At 45.2% G+C, this 25,128-nt stretch overlaps 2 protein-coding genes across 2 annotated transcripts; both read right to left on the bottom strand.

Moving 5' to 3' along the window:
* Positions 1-93: 93 nt before the first annotated feature.
* On the bottom strand, positions 94-24,678 carry SGCA (sarcoglycan alpha). Its single transcript, XM_083583375.1, has 10 exons — positions 24,563-24,678; positions 21,113-21,247; positions 20,306-20,457; positions 18,023-18,095; positions 14,634-14,832; positions 12,484-12,646; positions 12,171-12,379; positions 10,902-10,928; positions 1,884-2,087; positions 94-515 (listed from the first exon to the last, which is right to left on the bottom strand). The coding sequence occupies exons 1-9, from the start codon at positions 24,600-24,602 to the stop codon at positions 1,895-1,897; spliced, it is 1,191 nt and encodes a 396-aa protein (XP_083439501.1). The 5' UTR covers positions 24,603-24,678; the 3' UTR covers positions 94-515; positions 1,884-1,894.
* On the bottom strand, positions 8,639-9,569 carry LOC310748063 (uncharacterized protein). Its single transcript, XM_083583599.1, has one exon. The coding sequence runs from the start codon at positions 9,351-9,353 to the stop codon at positions 8,685-8,687; it is 669 nt and encodes a 222-aa protein (XP_083439725.1). The 5' UTR covers positions 9,354-9,569; the 3' UTR covers positions 8,639-8,684.
* Positions 24,679-25,128: the final 450 nt, after the last annotated feature.

Below are 25,128 nucleotides of genomic sequence, written 5' to 3'. Positions count from 1 at the left end.
CCAAGGAATCCAGCCTTTTGAAGGCTCTTAATTGGGGAGAAGGTAAATAAATAAAATAAAATAATAAAATAAATAAAAACAATACAAAGAAGGGTGTTGAACCTTTTATCATTACAAGGTGCAAAATGGTAATCAAAGGACTCTTCGATCGCAGTCACTCTATGGGTTCAAAGAGGTTTTGTCATGACGTTACCCACAGTACTCTGAGCACTGTAATTCTGTGACCAAGGTTATGTACCCACAATGCCTGGCACCAGCAGCTCTGAGCTACCCACCCATCACTTGGATATGTAGCAAAAACACAAAAACAACATTGCCCAGGGAGTCAAAATGCTTAACCCTACAAACATAGGCACAGAGTTACCGAATTCCCACCATTATCCCAACTCCCACCATTATCAAAGTGGAAACAAGCAGGAAAGCAAAATCGACTCTCCCGAGTTTTGAGAGAAGTCGCCTCAATATTGAGAGAAGTCTTTGGTGGGGACATTCTCCACAGCTTTGCCAGATTTGACCTGTTGGAAGGAAAGAGGAGGGGGGAGTTTAATACCACATGCATTTCTTTGGCTTCCATTACTGAGAAGGGGGAACAGGATGGGTCACTCATCCACCAGAAGGTTTCTGTGCATAGCTGTCAACTTTTCCCATTTCTTGTGAGGAATCCTATTCAGAATAAGGGAATTTCCCTTAAAAAAAGGGAAACGTTGACAGCTATGTTTCTGTGTCTTTGTACTTGCAAAAAAGAAATAAATAAAAAGGTTCCCCTCCCCTGCAAAAAGGAAAGGGTTTTTTTATTATTAAAATAATTCAACATTAATACATACATGTTATGAATATACATAAATCCTGTCTTGACTGAGCACTAGCATTATAACTTTTTGACTTAAAAAACACACACGCACCTCTTCCCTGTATCATAAAGGGACAAACTTTTGCTTAGAAACACTGAAAAGGGGACTAATTCTTCTCAGCTGCGAAAAAAAGGTCACCCCGAAATGAAAAGTTGGAATCACCATATATGTAACATAGCTACTCATAAGTATTAGCAATTTTTAAAAAATTATGGAACTGTTTAGGACTTTTACAGCTGTCTGGAACTTCCTAAAACTCTGTTGGAGAATCACTGGAAGCAGGAGCTATCCGTACTCCAGATACCAAGAAGTAATCAGTGCGCAGAACGCGCAATCAAAAGTGATGCGGGAACTTTATGGTGCTTGAGGCAGAAACTAAGACAAACTGCAACCTCAATTTATTCTAAGCAGTGAGAAATGATGTACAATGTACAAAGCATTATAAACTTTGCAATGATGTACAATGTACAAAGCACAAGTCTCATAAACTTTGCAATTTCTGTTTTTCCTGTATTATAATACATGCTGTGTGTATTACAGAATACACTACAGTGGTACCTTGGTTGTCGAACTTTATCCATTCCGGGAGTCCATTCAATTCCTGGAACCATTTGAAAACCAAGGTGCAGCTTCTGATTGGCTGCAGGAGCTTCCTGCAGTCAATCAGAAGCCACGTCGGACGTCCGGCTTCCAAAAAACATTCGCAAACTGAAACACTCACTTCTGGGTTTGCGGCGTTCAGGGGCCGATTTGTTCAGGAGCCAAGCCGTTCGACGACCAAGGTACCACTGTTTATAGTTACATATACAAAAATGAATTTATTGATTTGGGGGTGAAATCTTTTTTTTCAAACGATTTGGAAATGACAGTTCATTCCATTGTTTTTAGGCCAAAGTTCATCTAACTAAGCTACAGGAACACGAAGTTGTAAAAAAAAAAAAAAATGTTATAACCCTACTGAACATGTCTGTTCCCAGGCATTCAAGGCCCCATTCAGCTCTATGGCTCTGCAGTGGCTGTGGAGGAACTCACCTGACAAACGTTCACTGCTGAGCCAAGATGAGAGGCACCTGAGCAGTGTCAAAGCGGGCGCTTCTCATGGGATTGGTCCTCTCGCCCGTGCGGACGTTGAACATGGGCATGGTGGAGAGGGGCCTGGGAACGTCTCGGGTGCTGGCCATCTCCCTCAGCTCCTCAGTGTTGTCATGGATTGTGTTGTGATGCACCATTTGGATGCTGAGGAAGAAAAGAAATGGTATTATCCCCACAGGATCGATGCGGGAATAAAATGGGGAGTGAGGGAACCATGTACAATGGTACCTTGGTTCTCAAACTTAATATATTCTGGAAGTCCGTTCCAAAGCCAAAGCATTCCAAAACCAAGGCGCATAGAAAATAATGCAAAATGGATTAATCAGTTCCAGACAATTAAAAACAACCCCCAAAACAGCAATTTAACATAAATTTTACTATCTTGCAAGACCGTTGATCCATAAAATGAAAGCAATAAACAATGTACTGCAGTCACACAATCAATAAATCAATTAATCAATCAGTAACTGAACTGGCTTCCACACAGTCACAAAAACAAAACAAAAAAGAGCTGCAAAAACAAGAAAAATGCAAAATAAAGAGCAAAACAGACCTCAGCGTAACACTTAAAACGGAAGTGTGGCACTCAAATTGGAAGCGTAACACTAAAAACGGAGCATGTTCGGCTTCCGAAAAAAGTTCGCAAACTGGAACACTTACTTCCAGGTTTGCAGTGTTTGGGTTCCAAGTTGCTTGAGCACCAAGGCGTTTGAGAACCAAGATACCACTGTACATGACTGAGAAGGAGAAGTGAGATATAAACAGGGCCAACCCACCCTTGAGGCAAGGTGAGGTGACTGCCTCAGGTAGCAGGATCCATAAGGTCAGCAGATCCCAATGTAGATATTTAGTCCCCTCTTGTTCCTGAAGTAGATCTTCCCTCATCCCTTCTTCCCTGGCAGGGAGGGAGGTGCCATTTTGTGGTCCTCCTCAGTCGACAAAATGTCTTGGGCCGGCCATGGATATAAATGTGGTAATAGTAATAATATTCACGGGGCACAAGGACCAGTTGACCTGGCTTTATGATGATGCATAAAATGTATCGGACTTTAACTTGCAGCTCCCCTCCAACAGCCAAGATGGGAGTCTTATTGTGGCCCTGCTTACTTGGAGACTGAGCCTGGGCCCTTTTCTGTGCTACATATTCTCTCCATCACTCAGCTGACATGTGGACATTGAGGTCCAGCTCCGAGGGCCTTCTGGCGGCTCCCTCACTGCGAGAAGTGAGATTATAGGGAACCAGGCAGACGGCAGTAGTGGCGCCCGCCCTGTGGAATGTCCTCCCATCAGATGTCAAGGAGATAAGTAACTATACAACTTTTAGAAGGCATCTGGAGGCAGCCCGGTATTGGGAAGTTGTTAATGTTTGATGTTTTATTGTGTTTTTATATATGCTTGAAGCTGCTCAGAGTGGCTGAGGCAACCCCAGTCAGATGGATGGGGTACAATATATTATTATTATTATTATTATTATTATTATTATTATTACTACTACTACTACTACTACTACTACTCTCATTTGTTGAGTTAACAAATAGTTCAATGTGAGTGTTTTTTAAAAGAAAATAGCAAACCATTAAGTGGAAGAGGCAGGCGTGTGATGCAATACCTCAAGCAGTATCCTCGTGGCATCATAGAGCACTAAGCTGACATCACAGAGCACCCAGCTTTGTTCCCATGGCAACTAGCTGGACCTAAATACTCAAATTGTGCCTGAGAGATGGACAGGATTGATTTGCCTTGCAGCTGAGCACCATCAACTTGAAATCCTCTACCCACCAAGGCAAGCAAACTCAAAAGTACTGTTGAGACAGGTTGAAAAGAGATAACTGTTTATTCAGGAAACCCCAAGTATCGCAGCAAGGAGTGGGTGAGCGCGTGGGCGAGTCAAGTTGTGAATGTGACAAGATATTCGGAGCCACAGAATCTCCAAACCCGTTTACGTTAATTGACAGACGTGGTAGACACATGTGGACAATATAGGCCAAGAGAGAAAGACAAAAAGCAACACCCCCGTTGACTTTAGAACCGACAGAACTATCCACCCAGAAACAAGAAGAAGGGGGTCAAACAGAAGGCACTTTCTGAGCAATATGATGGAGTCAAAAGAATTTGCGGATGTTCCTTCAGCTGATGCATCTGAAACAGGCTCAACCAACGGAGACTCAGCTCCAGAAGACACTGAGGAATCTGATGTTTCCCCAAACATGCAATCCTCGGGTTCCTCTGAGGACCCTTCTTCCCTAGATCCTTCCTTGCAGAGAGGCAGAAGAACTCCTGGGGCAAGGACTGCTTCCGACCGCAATCCAACGAGAGCCGCTGTGCCCAAGCCACCCACCACCCACCTTTCCTTGCTGATATTCACAGCCGTGGCCACCTGCCGGAGAAAGACTGGGCTTTCCCTGCAATCTCTCCAGAAGACCGTGACCGACATGGGCTATGACATGGAGGAGAAGAAGCACTACTTCATGAGGTCCATCAACAACATGGTGTCCAAAGGGCAACTCTGGCAAGTGAAAGGGAAGGGAGCCACAGGCTTCTTCAAGGTCAACCCCAACATCGTCAAGAAGTACCAGCCCAAGATGAGAGGCCGGAAGACCAAGGAAGCAGCCAAGAAAAAAGGCAGCCAAGCCACGTCCAGGAGTGGCAGGAACAAGAAGCAAGGGAAGGCAGAGTCCGGCCGAGGCGCAAAGAGAAGCAGGGCTCTCTCTCTCCCAGCTGCCCAGAATCAGGTCAAAGTGTGAAGGGTGCTTGCTGTGTCCTCCAGAGTGACTTCCGCATCCTTATGACGAATAAAGCAAGCCCTGTATTTAAAATCCACCGGTGTCTGTAATTTTTCCCATTCCTCAAAAAATCAAAATCACATATAAGTGGGGAAGGGGGAGGACAAAACTGAAAAACGGTGTGGGGGTGGGTGAATTGTCTTTTTCCAGTCTGTAGGTCCCATCATCATCATTTAAATTTGTATACCGCCCTATACCCGCAGGTCTCAGGGTGGTTCGCGGGATATAATCCAAACACAGAAATGCGAAACGCACAATCAAAAGAAAAACAAAAAACCCAGTAACACTGCCAACACATTTTAAAAGGGCATCGGATGTTCATTGGCCAAAGGCCTCATTAAAAAGGAATGTTTTTGTCTGGCTCTCAAAGGCTTATAATGAAGGCGCCAGGTGAACCTCACCGGGGAGAGCATTTCACAGATGGGAGCCACTACCAAAAAGGCCCGTTCTCATGTTATAGTAATAATAATAATTTATTATTTATACCCCTCCCATCTGGCTGGGTTTCCCCAGCCACTCTGGGCAGCTTCCAACAAAATATTAAAATACAATAGTCTATTAAACATTAAAAGCTTCCCTAAACAGGGCTGCCTTCAGATGTCTTCTAAAAGTCTGGTAGTTGTTCTTCTCTTTGACATCTGGTGGGAGGGCGTTCCACAGGGCGGGCACCACTACCGAGAAGGCCCTCTGCCTGGTTCCCTGTAACTTGGCTTCTCTCAGCGAGGGAACCGCCAGAAGGCCCCCGGCACTGGACCTCAGTGTTGTTATGCTCTGGAGCTGTTGTGGACGAGGCCTTCTTTTTCACCCACAATTTACTCACCATGTGGCTGTCGTCGTTTTTCCTTGGTGGATGTTTTTTAATTGTACTTATTCTTTACTGTGAAATCACTTCAAGGAAGGCTTTCATGAATGAGAAGGGGGGGAAATGCTATTCAATCCCCTTTCTGCATTAAACTGCAATTTTGGTGGCGGGTGTGCGGGTGTTAATCTCAAAATGTGTATTTAAGATGCACTTTAATAGATTATCTACAGGCATCGTTTACCTCAGAATGCATAATTTAAATGTGCTTTTGCTCTTGAAAGGAGTTGGGTACATTGGCAACATTTTTAATTGCCAGTAACTGCACTGCATTGAGATCTGGCGGTTAGCAAAGTACTTATCTGCGCATCAGTCCAAAAGGTGTAGGAAATTTCATGTAGGAATTTGCAGAGTTTGGATTCCTCGAGCATCCCTAAGGGCAGAGCCACCTACCACATCAGAGGAGATAGGAGCCACCAGTGTCCAGTCGTACCTTGGAAGTCAAACACCTTGCGACTCGAACATTTCGGCTCCCGAACACCACAAACCCGGAAGTGAGTGTTCCGGTCTGCAAACATTCTTTGGAACCCAAATGTCCGACACGGCTTCCGATTGGCTGCAGGAGCTTCCTGCAGCCAATCGGAAGCAGCGCCTTGGTTCCCGAACGTTTTGGAAGTCGAACGGACTTCCGGAACACATTCCCATGAGCCTCCACAGCAGCCGGAGGGGACAGGAAAACATTCTAAAATGGCGCTATGCGTCTGGGCGAGAGAGGAGGCACAGTGTCAGGCCACAACCGCCACTCACGGGAAAGACTGCGAGCAGCCATTATATTAGGACTTGCAGCTTTGGGGGGAAAGTGTGGCTACAGAAGGAAACGATGGACGTACGTTCACAAAAGTGGTGGATAACCTGATTTTTTTAAAAAAAAATGTATTAAATTAATTTGGTTTGATTTGTTGGTAATTTGGAAAACTAATAAAAATAATTTTTAAAAATGTGTATATTAGACAAAAATGCATATAAATGTGTATACTGAAAGAAATCTGCACCAACGTGCTGATGATTTTCCACGAGGATTTTATTTTTTTAAAGCAAACAGATGTGGTAATGTGGAGAACTGAATTTATGACTGAAGCAGCAAGAAACTGAAAGTGACAGATTTGCCGATCCATCCCTAGCGGTGGGTGAACAGGCAATGTTCACTTCTGTCCCACAACATCATGCCATGTGAACATGCGTTTTGTCACACTATATGAGATTGCAGGAACTGGGCCACTTTCTACCCCCAATTTTTTTTTCTGCTGGGGTTGGAAAGTCCTGGCCACCAGTAGAGACAGTTTGCTCCCCTTCCTTAGGGAGAATATATATATATAGATATAGATAGATAGATAGATAGATAGATAGATAGATAGATAGATAGATATAGATAGATAGATAGATAGATAGATAGATAGATAGATAGATATAGATATATCTATCTATCTACAGGTGAATGCCCACATTCCACCAAAGCTTGACATACTGGCTTAAGATCTCAGTATTTGGCCTGGGGAAGAGATTACTTGTACATCTAACCAACGAGGAGTTTATCAGTCCATGGCTGAAAACTATGGCCAGAAAAGCCACCTCGATTCACCACCCCTTCTGTATCAACTGGGCTGTGATACCGCCCTTGTATCCCTGAGGCAAAGGCTTTGGGACATCTCACATAGCAACCTGCGATCCAGATCCAATGTAATCTGTGGCCCGATTGCAGCTGGAATCCATTACAGGCACGGCTTCCAGTTAGCCTCATATCTTAGGAATTTGTCCGTACCCACCTATCGGCATTTATTTACCAAAGCTAGATTAAATGTGTTTCCATCGGAAGTTCTAAATGGTAGACTGAGGGGAGTCCCTTGCCAGAACAGGCTTTGTTGGTGTTCTCAGGACGTCGATTGCATGAACCATATCCTACTGCATTGTGGGCAGTATGAGCAAGCAAGGGATCAGCTGATCAAACCCTTACTAGCAAATTTGCTGAGAAAATCTGTACCCTCCCATATTAAAAACCTTCTGGAGGATAGGTCAAATGATATTACGCTGACCGTGGCAAAGTTTCTTTTGGAGGTTGCAAGAAACAGAGACCATCATGCTCTAGACATAGCAAAATGACTACCTTGGTCTCTTTCGCCTGTTGTTTGGTTGTCTCAACTGTATCTTGTTTTGAAACTGTTTAGTGGGTCTATGGACCACACTAAAGATAGCTAGATGGATGATAGATAGATAGATAGATAGATAGATAGATAGATAGATAGATGTTAGATAGATGATAGATAGATACATAGATAGATACATAGATAGATAGATAGATAGATAGATAGATGATAGATAGATAGATAGATAGATAGATAGATAGATAGTAGATATAGATAGATAGATAGATAGATAGATAGATAGATAGATAGATAGATGATAGATGATAGATAGATAGATAGATAGATAGATAGATAGATAGATAGATAGATGATAGATGATAGATAGATAGATAGATAGATAGATAGATGATAGATGATAGATGATAGATAGATAGATAGATAGATGTTAGATAGATGATAGATAGATACATAGATAGATACATAGATAGATAGATAGATAGATAGATAGATAGATAGATAGATAGATAGATGATAGATAGATAGATAGATAGATAGATGATAGATAGAAAGTAGATATAGATAGATAGATAGATAGATAGATAGATAGATGATAGATGATAGATGATAGATGATAGATGATAGATGATAGATGATAGATGATAGATAGATAGATAGATAGATAGATAGATAGATGATAGATGATAGATAGATAGATAGATAGATAGATAGATAGATAGATGATAGATGATAGATAGATAGATAGATAGATAGATAGATAGATAGATAGATAGATGATAGATAGAAAGTAGATAGATAGATAGATAGATAGATAGATAGATAGATAGATAGACACACAAACATGTCCCCTGGTTGCATCGGACCTCCATCTCAAAAGACTGAGAAGAAGCTGCCCTTTCTCATGTCTTTGGATCAGATGTTAACCATCTCAAATAAGAAGCACAAAAACAGAGACACTTCAAATACGACACTTTATTCTTTTTCCTCCTTACACACAGCATCAGCTATGGGAACCTGTCATCAGCATAGGACTCTGCAAGTCAGACGGCTTAGATGTCATCCTCTTGGTCTTCTTCTTCCTCCTCTTTCTGCTCTTCCTCTTTTTCTTCTTGGGTACTTGCTTCGGCTTGAGATCTGGCAAGGCCTTCCCCTTCCCTTTCCCCTTCCCCTTCCCCCTTCTCCTCCTCTTCTGGCTCCTCCTCCTCAGCAACTTCATCATCATCCGGCTGATGGCGTAGCAGCCAGTGAGCCCTCGGCCAGTCAGCTTCCGCAAAACACCTTTGGCCACCAAGGCCCTCAAGACCCTCTTGAAGTAGCTCTTCTTCTTCTCGAGGTCGTATCCGGTGGCCGCCACACTCTTCTTGAGGGCTTGCAGGGAGACGCCGTGGCGTTTCTCTCCCGAGGCCACCACCTGGAAAATGAGCTTGGAGACGCCGCGCTTCGGAAACAGGAATTTCCAAGGGAAGGAAGGTTTGTGGGACTCTCTGCCTTTCGTTTTGGACTTGGAGGTAGCCTTCAGGTGTTCGCCAGAACATGATGGCTGAGGCTCCCTTAAGGCCTGGTCTTCCTGATGTGCCGGGGGGTCAAAGATGTCCGCCGCTATCTTCTCCTCTGAGCACTCCTCATTATTAACCAAGAAATCAATCTGCGTTTCGCCTAAGGCACTCATCTTGTCCTTAAGCCTGGCTTGTGTTGGTACATCCCTACGCTACCTGCCACGCAGCTGAGGAAGATGTTGGGTGGTGATATCCTGTGCAAGGCAGATATGACAAAGCCATCCTGCTTTGCCAGAGGTTATGAGGTTACAGGGGAGGGTCTTGGACTAAATGGTCGCCATGGAAACAGCTCGGTGCATTGTGGGATCACAAGCCCCCTGTGATGCTGCTCCCGTGTGATGATGTCATCAACAAAGGCACATTTCTATTCATGCATGGTAAGCCCCAAGACGTGTCCAATGGCCCAGCGACATCCCTATCCTGTTCCAGACCAGAATATTTATTGTATTCAGACACCAGTGATGTCTCCCACTGTGACCAAGGGCAGTAGGCCCATTTAGGCTGTGCAAGACAGGTGTCAGGCTCCAGGCACTTGCTTCCTCCCCCCCCCCCTTTTTTTTTTTTTTTTGCTGCAGGACAAAGCGAAAAGAGTCCCTGACCATTTAAAACAGGCATAGGCAAACTCGGCCCTCCAGATGTTTTGGGACTACAACTCCCATCATCCCTGACCACTGGTCCTGGTCCTGTTAGCTAGGGATGATTGGAGTTGTAGTTCCAAAACATCTGGAGGGCTGAGTTTGCCTATGCCTGATTTAAAGAGTCTTTAATGATCACAGCAAAGGAACAAGTCTGGGAGATGGAGAAAATCTGATTCCCATTCTTTTGGGGGGAAATATAAATTTGAAAGGACTAATTTTACCAAGATTGCTATCATAGTAGCAGGGAACTTGAGCTGACCTACAAAAAGACTTAAAATCCATTTTCTGTCTTTGACTTTTATAAGAGACATAAACTCCAGAAGGAGTGATCTACTTTACTCTGGAACTTTAAAGTCCCCTCAGAAATTTGCTCCTGGGGAACGGACCCCCTGCACCCCATGCTACACCACTCCATGGAACACGCAGCTCCATCACCCCCAACACCACTCCCCACTCATAGCCCATTCACTGAGTATCCACCCTAACTAGTTTGCAAGGACGTCAGGTGACTTCCACTATTTACCAAGCATCTGTTCACCATCACTTTCCTAACCGCATAAAGTCCAAGCTTTGGGGGAAGTGGGTTTGTCGCAAAAGAGCTCCAGATAAATGCTAAAATTTGCCAGCCTGTGGTTGACTCTCACCCAGAAATATCAACTGTCTGGAAGTGACCTCAGCCTGTCTAATGGTGGGACTGGCTCTGTAGTCATGGCATGTAAGGCAGGAATTTCAAAATGATTGCAAGGATTTGGTCAACAGAAAAAGAAGAAATTCATACATTCAATACCCGTGACGGATATATAACGCTGACGTGTGGGTTTTGTTTCATCCACATTTTCAAATAAGGTGTGTACTTCGGATCGCCTCACTTTTAAAAGACGACAATAGAAAATACAAAAAAGGGTGTGGCTGAAAGGGGAAAAGCAACTTCTGAAATACAGACACTGGGTGTGGGGTATGTGGAAGTAATGATTTCACATTTTCACAAACCACTCACATGCAAATGGAGGCACAACTACTTACTCTGAGGTCTTCTGGTCCCTTTTCTGCCTACAATTTAAAAAAGGGAGAAAACGGGGGTTAGGTCCAATTTGGCAACAGAAAACCTTAAATTTAGTATACTCAGGGCTGTACGAAGATAACAACCGTCCTATATACTCTAGCTGAACATTTTCTGGACCTGTCCTTGGTAAATCACTGTCAGATTTTGAACCCATTTTTGCCTTTTGGGAGACTGTGACCATGAAGAAGAAGTACTGACCAGAGAAGAGTGGCAGACCAAGCTGATGGAATATGCAGAGGTGGCAAGACTGATGGGAAAGATCAGAAATCAGGAAGACCAAGTATTTTCAAAAGACTGGAATGACTTCTAACATATTTGAGAGATCACTGAAAACAGTTCAAATCATTGGCAGGAATACAGTGACACTCGTAATGTAACATTGGGTACTATGATTACTGTATTTTTCGCCCCATAGGACGCACCGGCCCATAGGACGCACCTAGTTTTTTTGGGGGGGAAATAAAGAAAAAAAAATTATTTCCCCCCAGGTGCGGGGCTGGGGCGGGGGAAGCCCGAGCGAAGTCGCGCAGCTCTCCCACGGCTAGCGGAGGACTGCACGAAACCCAAAGCTTGGGGCATGCTGAGCTCAGCGCGCCCCAAGCTTCTGGGTGCCGGCAAGTTCTCCACTAGCCATGGGAGAGCTGCGTCTCCCATGGCTAGCGGATAGCTTCCTGAAGCCTGGAGAGCGAGAGAGGTCGGTGCGCACCGACCCTCCTCGCTCTCTAGGCTTCAGCGAAAGCCTGCATTCGCCCCATAGGACGCGAACACATTTCCCCTTCAGTTTTGGAGGGGGGAAAGTGCGTCCTATAGGGCGAAAAATACGATATGTAACAGATGGAATACAGTAAAGTATGCAGGAATAAAATTTAGAATTGGAATCCATGGAGGAAGGAAGGAGGTCTCAAGGTTCAAAAGAACCCTTTTCTTTTCTTTTTAATGTGTGAAAATGTTGTGTTTATGGTGTATAACTTTTTTGTAATGTACTACAGTAGCACCTCGGGTTACGTTACCCTTGGTTGCAAAAGCGGCAAACCCGGAAGTGTTTCGCCGCACACGCATGCGCAGAAGTGGTCTACCGCCGTGCGCATGCATATAACAGTGATCCTCAGGTTGTGAAAACCTTGGGATCCGGCCAGACCTCCGGAACGGATCCCGTTCGCAACCGGAGGTACCACTGTATTATGAAATGCCCACGGGAGGCTGTGGTCCTCCCTCAGACTCAGACTTACACGCCTTCCCGTCGGCAGCACATGATGTAGGCCAGAAGGAGAGCCAGGAGGAGTGCCAGGAGGAAAGGGAGGAGGAAAGTGAGCAGGAAGTCGCTGAAGAACTCCCTGTCGGGGGCGTCATCCGGAGGATTGAATTCGCTGCCTTCCTCTAGCACTCCGTCTCCATAGATGGTCACCGCTTCCGTGGTGTTTATATTGGTGAGGTCTATCTGAGGAGTGGAAAAAAGGGGGTTGGAAGGACGGAGGGGGAGTGAGCATCTCTGGGGTGGTCTAGCGCATGCCACCACCCACTTTCTCCAGTGTCCCTTCTCACCAAGGTGAGGTTGCACCAGTCGATCTGGAACCGAGGGCTGAAGGTGTCGTAACAGGTGAGGGCCGGCTGTTGCAGCAGTTTGCACCGGTTGCGGTTGGCAGGGGACTTGACCTTGGTTAAGCACTCGTTGAACGGCTCCTTGGAGCCCACCTTGATGAACACCCTGCGAGAAAGAGAGAAGGCTGCCAAGACCATATAACACCGGTCCTGAAAGACCTACATTGGCTCCCAGTACATTTCCAAGCACAATTCCAAGTGTTGGTGCTGACCTTTAAAGCCCTAAACGGCCTCGGCCCAATATACCTGAAGGAGCGTCTCCACCCCCACCCAGACACTGAGGTCCAGCGCCGAGGGCCTTCTGGCGGTTCCCTCACTGCGAGAAGCAAAGCTACAGGGAACCAGGCAGAGGGCCTTCTCGGTAGTGGCACCCGCCCTGTGGAACGCCCTCCCATCAGATGTCAAGGAACTAAACAACTACCTGACATTTAGAAGACATCTGAAGGCAGCCCTGTTCAGGGAAGTTTTTAATGTGTGACATTTTAATGGAGCCCACCTTGATGAACACCCTGCGAGAAGGAGAGAAGGCCGACCGAGACCATATAACACCAGTCCTGAAAGACCTACATTGGCTCCCAGTACATTTCCAAGCACAATTCCAAGTGTTGGTGCTGAACTTTAAAGCCCTAAATGGCCTCGGCCTCGGACCTCAGTGAATGATGCGGGGTGGAGATGCTCCTTCAGGTATACTGGGCCAAGGCCAAAGGAAAGCAGAGCAATATGTTTGGCACTAGCTGGGCTGCAGGAGTTGCTGGAAGGAGGCATAAAAGACACCATGCAACTGTCTTAGGGACTCCACTCTGGATTTGTGTAGGGTTTGCTCCTAAGCCTTTTCTTCTCCCGAAATATCCCGCAAGGCAGCGGAAGTTTTCCTTCTCCTAGATGGGCTACCTTCCCTGGTGGGCGAGCCCCATCTGCCCCTCACTTCCCTCTACAGCTGATGCAGACACTGCCTTCTTGACCATTGAACCCACTCTTGGTCTTGTCTGCTCAATCCACTAGAGCCTGTCTACGCATGCAGGGGGAAGTCCTTATCTCACGAGGGATTTGAGACCCAGACTGACACCTTTGATATTGGGCAATGCAGAAGAGGCTTTCAATGAGCGGCTTTCCGATCTGCAGTGCTAGCAAGCCAGAAAACGTGTACAGTTGAGCCTTGCTGGTCAACAGATAAATACTCCTTTTCCTGTTATTTGGCCTCCCAATTTACAGTTTCTGAGGGCGGTGGAACAACCAAGTGGGGCCCCTCTGTGATCTTCGCATCTGTCAGGTGTGGAGAGTCCGCCTCCCCTCTGGTAACTTCACAGATAAAAATTAACAGCCAGTTTATATTTTAGACCACGGGTGGCGCTGTGGTCTAAACCACAGAGCCTAGGGCTTGCCGATCAGAAGGTCGGCGGTTCGAATTCCTGCGATTCCATCTTCTGCAAGATAATAGGTGCCAATGGGAGGTCACTCCTTCTCTCTGCAACCTTTGTTCTCTAATACATTTGGATCTCCAAGTTCATGGAGGGAGTGTCCCCCACTCTTTCTAATGACATCTCTGCTATCTGTCCCCTCCCTTCTGTTCCCCTTGCCATTATCTCGCAGCTAGGCAACTCCTGCCTAAACCTCTCTGTGTCTGTGTCTGTCTCGGCTTCTGAGACAACTGTAAGCAAGGAGGGGAGGGGGAATCTTCCCCCTCCAGCTCCTTTTCTGAGAGAAGCTGCTCTTCCTGGGAATGCATCCCCCATCCCTCTGCTTCAGACCATTCCCTGGCAGAATCTGAGGGGATTCTGTAGGAAAGGAGGCAGCCTTTCCAGTGCAGCAGTACCTCGGGTTACATACGCTTCAGGTTACATACACTTCAGGTTACACACTCCGCTAACCCAGAAATAGTGTTTCAGGTTAAGAACTTTTCTTCAGGATGAGAACAGAAATCCTGCTCTGGCGGCACGGCAGCAGCAGGAGGCCCCATTAGCTAAAGTGGTGCTTCAAGTTAAGAACAGTTTCAGGTTAAGAAAGGACCTCCGGAATGAATTAAGTACTTAACCCGAGGTACCACTGTATTGGGGACCATTTCTACAGCCTGCAAGAGACTCCCCTCCTCTTACCCTTCCTTCCGGTTTTCAATGGGCAAAGGTACCCGGCCTCCCCGGTCCAACGCTGAGGTAATATTGACGACGGTCAGGCCATCTTGTTCCCACATGCTGTCCACAGCTTGCTGGAAAAGATCCTGGATATCTGCTGGCAGTACTTCCTCCACGTCCCAGTTCTTCACCAGGAAGTCAGCCTGATATGGCATTTCTCCATCTACAGAAAGAGTTTAGAGTTAGGGTTGGGGTTAGGGGATATATGCATTACTTCCCACCACAAAAAGTCCTGGTCCGTCTGCCCAGCCCACCTCTGTCTGCCCTCATCCAGCTGCCCCATACAGGGATCGAACCTGCAACCTTGAGCGTTATCAGCACTGTACTGCAGGACTGACCTGTTGGGAGCCTGAAGGGCCCTGCCCTGCCTCTCTTCACCTGGCTTGGAGCGGGGCCTGACAGGCTCCATAAAGGACTGCTGCTGCTGCTGCTGGGCAGAGTGGCCTCCATTTTTGTTTTTAATTGCTTTTATTTTTTATCTATGTTATTTTGATGTGTGCCATTTGATGTATGGAAGTGAGAGCTGGACAATAAAGAAGGCTGATCGCCGAAAAATTGATGCTTTTGAATTCTGGTGCTGGAGGAGACACTTGAGAGTCCCATGGACTGCAAGAAGATCAAATCTATCCATTCTGAAGGAAATCAGCCCTGAGTGCTCACTGGAAGGACAGATCCTGAAGCTGAGACTCCAATACTTTGGCCACCTCATGAGAAGAGAAGACTCCCTGGAAAAGACCCTGATGTTGGGAAAGATGGAGGGCACAAGGAGAAGGGGAGGACAGAGGACGAGATGGTTGGACAGTGTCTCGAAGCTACCAGCATGAGTTTGACTAAACTGCGGGAGGCAGTGGAAGACAGGAGTGCCTAGCGTGCTCTGGTCCATGGGGTCACGAAAAATCGGACATGACTAAACAACAGCAACATGTCATTTTAAATTGTGATTGATATTAATGCTGTATTTTTAGTCTTCGATTGTATGATTTATGTGGAAATTGTTTTCCCTCTGGTTGTGTACTTTTTGATGTGTTTTATTTATTGTTTTTGACTTTTGTTATGTTGGTAATTATGTAAATCTTGTCATGCTTTAAGCTGCCTTCAGCACTGTTTTAACTATGGAAAGGTGTCGTACAAATAAAATGATGATGAAGATGAAGATGGTGATGATGATGCTCTAACCAACAGAGCAGACTAGGCTCCACAACCCACCTTTCGGTTGGGGATAATTTAGACGGAAATTCCCAGGTGTCAAAAAAGGTTATTTATGTATGCCACAGCTGCAGCCCATATTTTGTTAGCCCCAAAATGGAAAACGAGCGAGGTCCCAACTCAAGAAGAATGGCAACTTAAACTGATGGAATATGCGTGTCTTTCAGATCTAACTTATAGAATAAGAGAACAAGAAGAACATACATTTCAGGAAGATTGGAAAATGCGTATTGGAGTGGTACTGTCTACCATTCATGTAAAGAAACACCTCTTTTTCTCTGTTCTGCCCTGTTCGTTCCTTGACTCCCATAAACTGTCCCTTCTATTTAGGGTCTAAGCCCATGATCCCATGTATCAGCTGACTCCCAGCAGCCAATCAAATCTCTTCCTCTGTGGATTGTGAGCCTAGACCACTCAGCTGGTTAGAGCGAGGTGCTGATAACGCCAAGGTTGCAGGTTCGAAACCTGTATGGGACACCTGCCATTTCAGGGGGTTGAAGTAGACGGTCCTCTTTCAACTCTACAATTCTAAGAAAGGGAAGGGAGGGCTCTCTCAAGCCACTTTGCCCATACTGCTCAAAAACTGATAAACCTCTATCATGCTCTTTTGCTGTCCTTTATACTAAGCTTAAAAGCTTCAATTTAGCCTTTGCTTGCAGGCAAAAGCGCTCCAGCTCTTTGATCATTTCCCTCTAGCGCTATTACATCCTTTCGAGACAGGGAGATGATATTCTATTTGAAGCCACACTGCAGCCGCCTGGCAGAAAGGCATTGCGATGCCTGCTGTTTCCTTTCCAGTTCCTTTCATAATCGCTCCAAAGCCTGACGCGTCATTTGACACATACTTGCAGAGCGATAATCCTGAGCCCGTTTACTAGAGAGAGAAAGCGCTACAGAACACGGCGAGGCTTATTATTCCTGAGTAAACCAGCACAGGGGGGAGACTGGATAGCTCAAGTCGGTAGAGCATGAGACTTTAAATCTCAGGGTCGCCGGTTTGAACCCCACATTGGGCAAATTATTCCTGCATTGGACTAGATGACTCTCATGATGGTAACTTCCAACTGTACAGTTCTAGGATTATGCAGTGGGGAAGGAAGCTCAGTGGAAGAGCACTTTAAATGGATGTGCTTTAAATATATGATGTTGATCTGCCCAGATACATGTTTAAGGCAAAAGATCTAGGGTGGAGGGGGCCCCTCACATTTGCCTCATGAGGGTTTCACATTTGAGCTGTGGGCAGGTAAAAACACAGCTAGATTCTTGGACCCCCCGTAAAAGGAGTATTGGGAAATAATCCACAATGAATTGAAAAAAGTGTTTAGAAGTACTTTTCAAAAAAAAAACTGAGTCCTTTTTGTTGGGGATAATTTAGATGGAAATTCCCAGGTGTCAAAAATGGTTATTTATGTATGCCACAGCTGCAGCCCGTATTTTGTTAGTCCCAAAATGGAAAATGAGAGAGGTCCCAACTAAAGAAGAATGGCAACTTAAATTGATGGAATATGCACAGCTTGCAGATCTAACTTATAGAATAAGAGAACAAGCAGAACATACATTTAAGGAAGATTGGAAAATGTTTTTTGAATATATGGGGGGAATTGTGTACACTTGAAAATGTTGGCAGCAGTAAGATAAATTCAACAGTGTAAATAAGTTATGATGGATGTAATAATGGAATACTGAACGGTTTAGTTTATGTAAAATATGCAGGGATTTATGATATGCAAAATGAACCATGGAAAGAGAAGAAGGGATGTCATTGACATTTTAAGGTTGTTTAAATGAGTATTCTAAAGTGTAAAACAGAAATACACACAGAGAGAGAGAGAAAGAGAGAGAGCTAGATTCGATTCTTCATCACTGGCCCAGAAGAGGGCCAAGCCATCACTGGCATGAATAAGCCCAAATAATGCATATATATATATACATTGGACCTAGATGGATTTGGAAGTCTTCTCCAACTTTTCTGGCTCGGGTCGACACCTGCTCACCCACCTTCCCCCAAAAACCCAACAAAGGGCTTTCATGGGAGTCCAGGCAGTGAGGATCTGCACCCAGCCAAGATCCAGTATCCCCACCAAAGTCAATCGTAAGGAGATACAGCTGAATTTGCCCCATATACTTCATGGAGGAGGGGGAATTACCTGAAGATGGGGCGACGGTGATGATCATGGTTTGCCTCGCAGTCTCATAAGTGTATCTGTTATATGCCTTCACCTGTCACAAATAAGAGAAAGAGACTTGGGGGGTTAATTTAATTTTTCTTTAAAACACATGCCCAAACACACCGGACCTTCCAAATGTCCCTATTTTCCAGGGAGAGTCCCAGATATACAGAAACTGTCCCAGCTTCTAATCTGATCCCAGAATGTCCCGCTTTTCCTCAGGACACCCCTATTTTCAATGGAGAAATATTGGAGGGTATGGCACACACACCGTTGTATCTCAGACTTCAAAGAAAAGAAAAAAAGCAGGTTTCCAATAAGGATAACAACAGCAAATAAATAGCTTCTGGGTCGATGGCTACCACAAAAGCTGGAAGCAGAGACAATCATATCCTGTGTCTGAGTGGAACTAGCTCTTCAGAGCTGGTACTGGAGATATCTGGTTACAGGTAGGTAGCCGTGTTGGTCTGTGTTATGTACTGAAGTTCTCACCCTGGGCCAGCAGGGGGATGCGGTATATAGTTTTCACTCAGGTCCGCATATGCAAATAAGGAATTGAAAGTGACGTTCAGTGATTGGATAGTTACAGAAAGTTGTTACTGTTGCTTTGTAGTGGAGCTCTACATAAGCAGGTTGGCTGAACCCTTCAGTTCAGTTCTGTTCTGGCCTGTAAATAAACAACAGCTGTCTGAAGAATCGCTGTATCGTCTGATATGTTCACCCACAACTTAACAGTCTGCCGTAGTCAAAACAAAATAAAAAAATTCCTTCCAGTAGCACTTTAGAGACCAACTAAGTTTGTAATTGGTATGAGCTTTTGTGTGCATGCATGAAGGTATCTGAAGAAGTGTGCATGCACACAAAAGCTCATACCAATTACAAACTTAGTTGGTCTCTAAGGTGCTACTGGAAGGGATTTTTTTTTATTTTGGAGATATCTGGTTACAGCTAGTAGCGATGGCTGGTGCCAGGAGTCCTCCGTCGGCTGGGAGGCATGCGACATTCTTGGCATGACAGAGTAAGTCCAGCAGGTCCCTGGTCAGCTTAGTCCACCGAGGCCCAGGGCCAATGTACCCAGCTACCCCCTACCACCTGCATGGGCCTGACTGGTGCCCTCTGGGATTGCCAGGGCAGAAGGCATGGACGCCATGACAAGCTGAGCCAGCGAATTCTTGCTTTGTCCTTGTTCTCTGCTGATTTCAACAAGACAAGGCTGAGACTAAGGAGGAGGAGGAGAGGCGGTGCCCAGTGCCAGATTTGCGTATAAGCTGAACAAGCTATAGCTTAGGGCCCCACTCTCTTGGGGCCCCGAAAAAAATTAAAGGAAAAAAACCCTGGATGTACATTTCCAAAATATAAGATAAAAAACAAATGAAACAAAACCTACATACAGCAACAGTGTTTTGTGTTGTGTAGGCTCCTATGATATAAGTCATGGGTCCCACCTGCTAGCCTGCTCCCTAAAATATCACTGGTTTGCTCCTTTCTATATATAGGGTGCCTACATTCTGCATGGACTGTTGCAGGGCAACATGTGCAAATGGCTTTAGGTACCTACGAGGTCCATAAATTACCAGATAACATATATTCAACAACAAAAACAGTGACCATTTATTGTTGACAAAGGATAGCTAGGCATATAAAGGGCCCCATTACCTTCAGTAACTTAGGGCCTCATCAAACCTAAAACCCTCCACTGGAGGGGCGGGGAGGGGAGGAACAGGGTTTAATTTGGTTTGAATTTCATTGCAGACCAACTTAATTAAGGGCTTGTCCACACTTACGTTTGCCAGTGATTTCTAGTCATGGGTTTTAGCCATACCCCTCAATATTCCTCAGATGAAAATAGGGACATGCTGTACATCAGTGTCCCACTGCTGGTGCTGTCCCACAGGGGCAGAGATGCACTTGCAGGGCCCAATCCATGGCACCAGGTTGCCCCCAAAATTCAGGGGCGTTGGCATGTGGTGCATGTGTTTGACGTCAAGATTCTCCCCCCCCCCCAAAAAAAAATATCTTAGGAACTGTGGCTTGTTAAGGGTGCTGGGGATTGTAGTTCTGTGATGGGCAAACTACTATTCCCATTGTGGTTTTTTTTGGGGGGGAGCCATATGTTATAAATATGCCTTAGCTATAGGATGTGGGCATGACTTCAGGCTCAGCCTGGACCTGGGCTTCTGCCCAGGACGCTCTCAAGTGAATCTTGAGCAAAATAGATGACCACCCCCCTGTCCGTCAGGGAATTATAGAACATGCACGCACCTCAATTGTTTGCTTGCCGAGTTCTTTGCTTGTGGGGGACCCGTAGAGATATCCTGTCTGGTAGGGGGTGCGTTGAATGTAGCGCAGCCAGCGGGGCAAGTCTGGGTGATCCAGGAGATTGGTGTGGAAAGTGACAGGGGCCTCAGGCGGCTCTGTAAGATTTCAGACCCAAATTGAGCTAATGTTGCGCTTCTTCTGTCCTCCCTGGGAGATGGAGATGCTATCCTGAAGCTTGGTCCTTGAAAAACCTAGGCTACAGTGTATAGGGTTTATCTCTATAGAGGCAGGACCAACAACAACAAAGTGGTACCTCGGTTCTCGAACGTAATCCATTCCGGAAAACCGTGCAACTTCAAAACGTTCGAAAACCGCGTTGCAAAAGGCTGGCTGCAAGTTCAATTGAGAAAACTGAAAAACACACAATTGAGCAGAAGCCGTTTGACTTCCAAGGCATGTTTGGAAACGGAAGCGTTTACTTCCAGGCTTCCAGCATTTGAAAACCGAAAGTTTTCGATTGTAAGCTCCCGGGGCAGGGACCTGTCCTTTTGTAGTCTTGGCAACAAAGAGCACTTCACGCAAGCTTGCTGCAGATCCCTCTTAGGATTCAGCTGAAATAATATACTACTGTGATTGACAAAGCAGAGCAGCTGGCTCCATGAATAATATTTTGTTAATCACAGCAACATATATAGATCTAGGTACACAGACACATGCTGTTACGTAGACAAAACCGTATCTGTAGAAAGGCATCTAGCTATTTAACTGTGCCTGGGATGGATTGAAAGGAAACCGCTCCTGGTCCCTTACCATTTTCGTCCATGGAGGAGGGAAAGGCATCCTTGAAGTCGTCTATTTCAAACTCGTGGACAAAGATCTCCCCAACTACGGCATAGAGATTGAGGACAGGGAGGCTGACAGCCAGGCCCCGGCTGAAGAGGAGCCCTAAGACAGAGCAGAGAAGACACGGGATTAGATCCAGAATCCGGATTCGTATGACACAAAAGACAAACTCTCAATGTTCTCCACTGCCTTTTGCTTTTCAGCAAACTGAGGGTTTTTGCACAGCCCAAGACGGAGCTTAAAATCGCTGGGAAGCCTGCACACTCAACCGAAAGAGTCGTCGAAGTTGGCACCATATTTTTCGCTCTATAAGACGCACCAGACCACAAGACGCACCTAGTTTTTGGAGGAGGAAAACAAGAAAAAAAATATTCTGAATCTCAGAAGCCAGAACAGCAAGAGGGATCTCTGCGCAGTGAAAGCAGCAATCCATCTTGCTGTTCTGGCTTCTGGGATAGCTGCACAGCATGCATTCACTCCATAAGACGCACACACATTTCCCCTTACTTTTTAGGAGGGAAAAAGTGAGTCTTAGAGAGCAAAAAATACGGTAATTATCCACTTTGGAACGTGACTTGGCTGAGCTCGTAAGGCCCAGAATGCTTCTTCACCGGGCAAATGGTTTCTCAGTCCTCTGTAAATTGACATTATTGCGCTGTGCTTGCTTTTCATTTCCGTCAACTGCCTTTATACCATTAGACTGTAGCGTTTTGCAAGTTGTTTTAATTTCCCCGTTATTTTAACTTTTCGTAAGCTGCCCTGGGGGCCTTTTGAGAGGCAAGACAGAAATCCCTAAAATAAAATAAAGCTGGGGGCAAGCTTTCAAACTGCACATGTGTCAAACCAAATTGGCCTTTGTTTGATTCATTCTTCACCTCATGTGCTTTGTTCTCTGACTCTGCCATTCGAATGATGGCTGTTTCATTTTTCTTCTTCCTGGCCTTAATAGGGTCAGGACATCTAAATGTTGCTAAGGCTATAGATTTTTCTTACCCCTTGCTTCTTTTATACCCAAGACAACAGGTTTTTCCTTTTCTTCTACAGTATTGTCCCTGGAGAGAAATTGTCACTTCCTTGCAAGAGCAAAGCTCATTTGCAGTATGATTTAATAACATTAATATCTTGCCACCACACCTTACACAATGCAGCAGGGTAGTTCAGGGTCTTGTCAAGCACAACAACTTCTATATATCTTGGTTCATAGATAGATAGATAGATAGATAGATAGATAGATAGATAGATATGTTTTATGATTTAAAGTGCCGTATTTTTCGCTCTATAAGACGCACCAGACCATAAGACGCACCTAGTTTTTGGAGGAGGAAAACAAGAAAAAAAATATTCTGAATCCCAGAAGCCAGAACAGCAAGAGGGATTGCTGCGCAGCGAAAGCAGCGATCCCTCTTGCTGTTCTGGCTTCTGGGATAGCTGTGCAGCCTGCATTCGCTCCATAAGACGCACACACATTTCCCCTTACTTTTTAGGAGGGAAAAAGTGAGTCTTATAGAGCAAAAAATACGGTACTCATTTTTACAGCCTTAAGATATCAATGACTTCCCTTCTTCTCTTTCCATGGTTCATTTTGCATATCATAAATCCCTGCATGTTTTAAAAAAACTATACCATTCGGTACAGTGGTACCTTGCGTTAAGAACTTAATTCGTTCCGTAGGTCTGTTCTTAACCTGAAACTGTTCTTAACCTGAGGTACCACTTTAGCTAATGAGGCCTCCTGCTGCTGCTGTGCCACCAGAGCACAATTTCTGTTCTCATCCTGAAGCAAAGTTCTTAACCCGAGGTACTATTTCTGGGTTAGCAGAGTCTGTAACCTGAAGTGTCTGTAACCTGAAGCGTCTGTAACCCGAGGTACCACTGTATTCTGTTATTACATCCATCATAACTTATTTATACTGTTGAATTTATCTTAATGCTGCCAACATTTTCAGCTGTATAGTTATTTCTCATATATTCAATAAACGTTTTCCAATCTCCCCTAAACATATGTTCTTCTTGCTTTCTCCTTCTATATGTAACTCTGCGAGTTGTGCATATTCTGTCAACTTAAGTTGCCTTTCTTCTTTGATTGGGACCTCACTCGTTTTCCATTTTGGGGCTAACAAAACATGGGCTGCAGTAGTGGCATACATAAAGAACCATTTTTGACACCTGGGAATTTCAGTCTGAATTATCCCCAACAGAAAGGACTCTGGTTTTTTTGGGGAGAAGCACTTTGAACATTTTTTTCCAATCCATTATGTATCATTTCCAATACTCTTTTACCCTTTTACAAGTCCACCACATATGAAAGAACTTTCCTTCAACCTCTTTGCATCTCCAGCACTTATCTGATTCAGTCTTATACAACTTAGCAAGCTTAGAGTTAAATACAGTGATACCTTGGGTTACATACGCTTCAGGTTACAGACACTTCAGGTTACAGACTCTGCTAACCCAGAAATAGTGCTTCAGGTTAAGAACTTTGCTTCAGGATGAGAACAGAAATTGTGCTCTGGTGGCGTGGCAGCAGCAGGAGGCCCCATTAGCTAAAGTGGTGCTTCAGGTTAAGAACAGTTTCAGGTTAAGAACGGACCTCCGGAACGAATTAAGTACTTAACCCGAGGTACCACTGTACCATCTGTAAAACATTTTCAAGTAGTTCTCCTTGGTTCCCCTTTCTTAAGCCCTTTTCTCAAGTATCTACCCTTGTGACACATGCTACTCAACAGAAAGATCCTACACGTACCAGTAGATTTTGCTAAAGTTACCTACTTGGTTATGAGAAACGCCACATGTGCGATTAACATATATTCTTTAACAGGATTGTGAAACCGCATTACTCCTCAGTTTTGTTTTGTTTTGTTTCTATTCCTGGCTCCCAACTTAACGCTCGTGTGCCAGCTGCTGCTGCAAAGGGCATTGTTTGGAAATGCAACCGAAAGCATTTTAAAAGATTTTGCCACTGCCCCTGCTCTCCCTCACAAATATGGCAACAGCTGTCTCTGCGCCAAGCGGCGAACGAAAGGGGCTGCAGCCTGAGACTAAAATTAGAAGGCGTTGCAAAAGAGAGGCAGCAAGAAAAAGCAGGCAAACGTCCTGGTCACCAAGAATTTTAGTCACAGAGGTCCTGCTAAAAATTGTACCGAAAGACACACCACAGGGTGAAAAACATACATGTGGCTACTTCTTTCTTGACCAGAGTGGAGGTCTTCTTCTTCAAAAAAGTTTGAAATAGCCTTTGATACAGTGTCTGACCGACATCTCTTCCCGTGGCTACTCATCCTATCTTAAAACAGGTCCTATGGCATTCCCATTCCAAAACCTATAAGTGGATCCTAAAGATAAAGGCACACAAACACACAGAGACCCTCTGCTGTACAGCAGATTCCTGTATGCTCCCATATAAAATCGAGAAACTTGCCTGCAAGGAAGCAGCTCGCAATCAGGCGCTGTCCTGCCATCTTTCAAGAGGAAAGTTTTGATCGACAGAGGCAGGTTGCGATCACAGGCAGTGGGAGGGTGTGTGCGCCTTGTGTCAAATGAGTGGGTTAGGAGAATGAGTGTCAGCAGAGTCCGAGCATCAGGCCCTGTCGCTGCCTCAAGGGGGCACTGCAAGACTGCCAAAACAGCAGGCGAGGAGATGGTCTCATTGCTGAACAAAACTGCAGGATACAGACTGCACCAGGCACCCCTGTAGAAGCCACTTGCATGGTTAATATCATGACAATGTAACACAGCAAAGTAGAACAGATAATACAGGCTGTGTGAAGCCTGGCAAGTGGAGGGTTAATCCAGACAAGACAGGGGTGCACCTTGGCTAGAAGGAAAGGATGTAGCTCAGGGGTAGAGCATCTGCCTTCTGCAGCAAGTCCCAGATTTGATTCTCAACATCTCCAGTTAGGGCTGGAAATATCACCTACCTAAAACACCTGACAGGGATGCGGGTGGCGCTGTGGGTTAAACCACAGAGCCTAGGACTTGCTGATC

This window comes from Podarcis filfolensis (genome assembly GCF_964270895.1).
Source record: "Podarcis filfolensis genome assembly, chromosome: 13".
In the NCBI taxonomy this organism is placed as follows: Eukaryota; Metazoa; Chordata; class Lepidosauria; order Squamata; family Lacertidae; genus Podarcis; species Podarcis filfolensis.
Note: the sequence above shows the minus strand (reverse complement) of the source record. Positions and strands in the feature narration are given on the sequence as shown.

Excerpts from the sequence above, each read along its gene's own strand:
- LOC310748063 (XM_083583599.1), bottom strand. The coding sequence starts at position 9,353 with ATGAGTGCCTTAGGCGAAACGCAGATTGATTTCTTGGTTAATAATGAG.
- SGCA (XM_083583375.1), bottom strand. The coding sequence starts at position 24,602 with ATGGCAGGACAGCGCCTGATTGCGAGCTGCTTCCTTGCAG. Across the intron at positions 21,248-24,562 it reads TGCGAGCTGCTTCCTTGCAG|GGCTCCTCTTCAGCCGGGGC; the intron begins GCAAGTTTCTCG and ends GCTCTGTCTTAG. Across the intron at positions 2,088-10,901 it reads AGGGACCAGAAGACCTCAGA|CATCCAAATGGTGCATCACA; the intron begins GTAAGTAGTTGT and ends TTTCTTCCTCAG.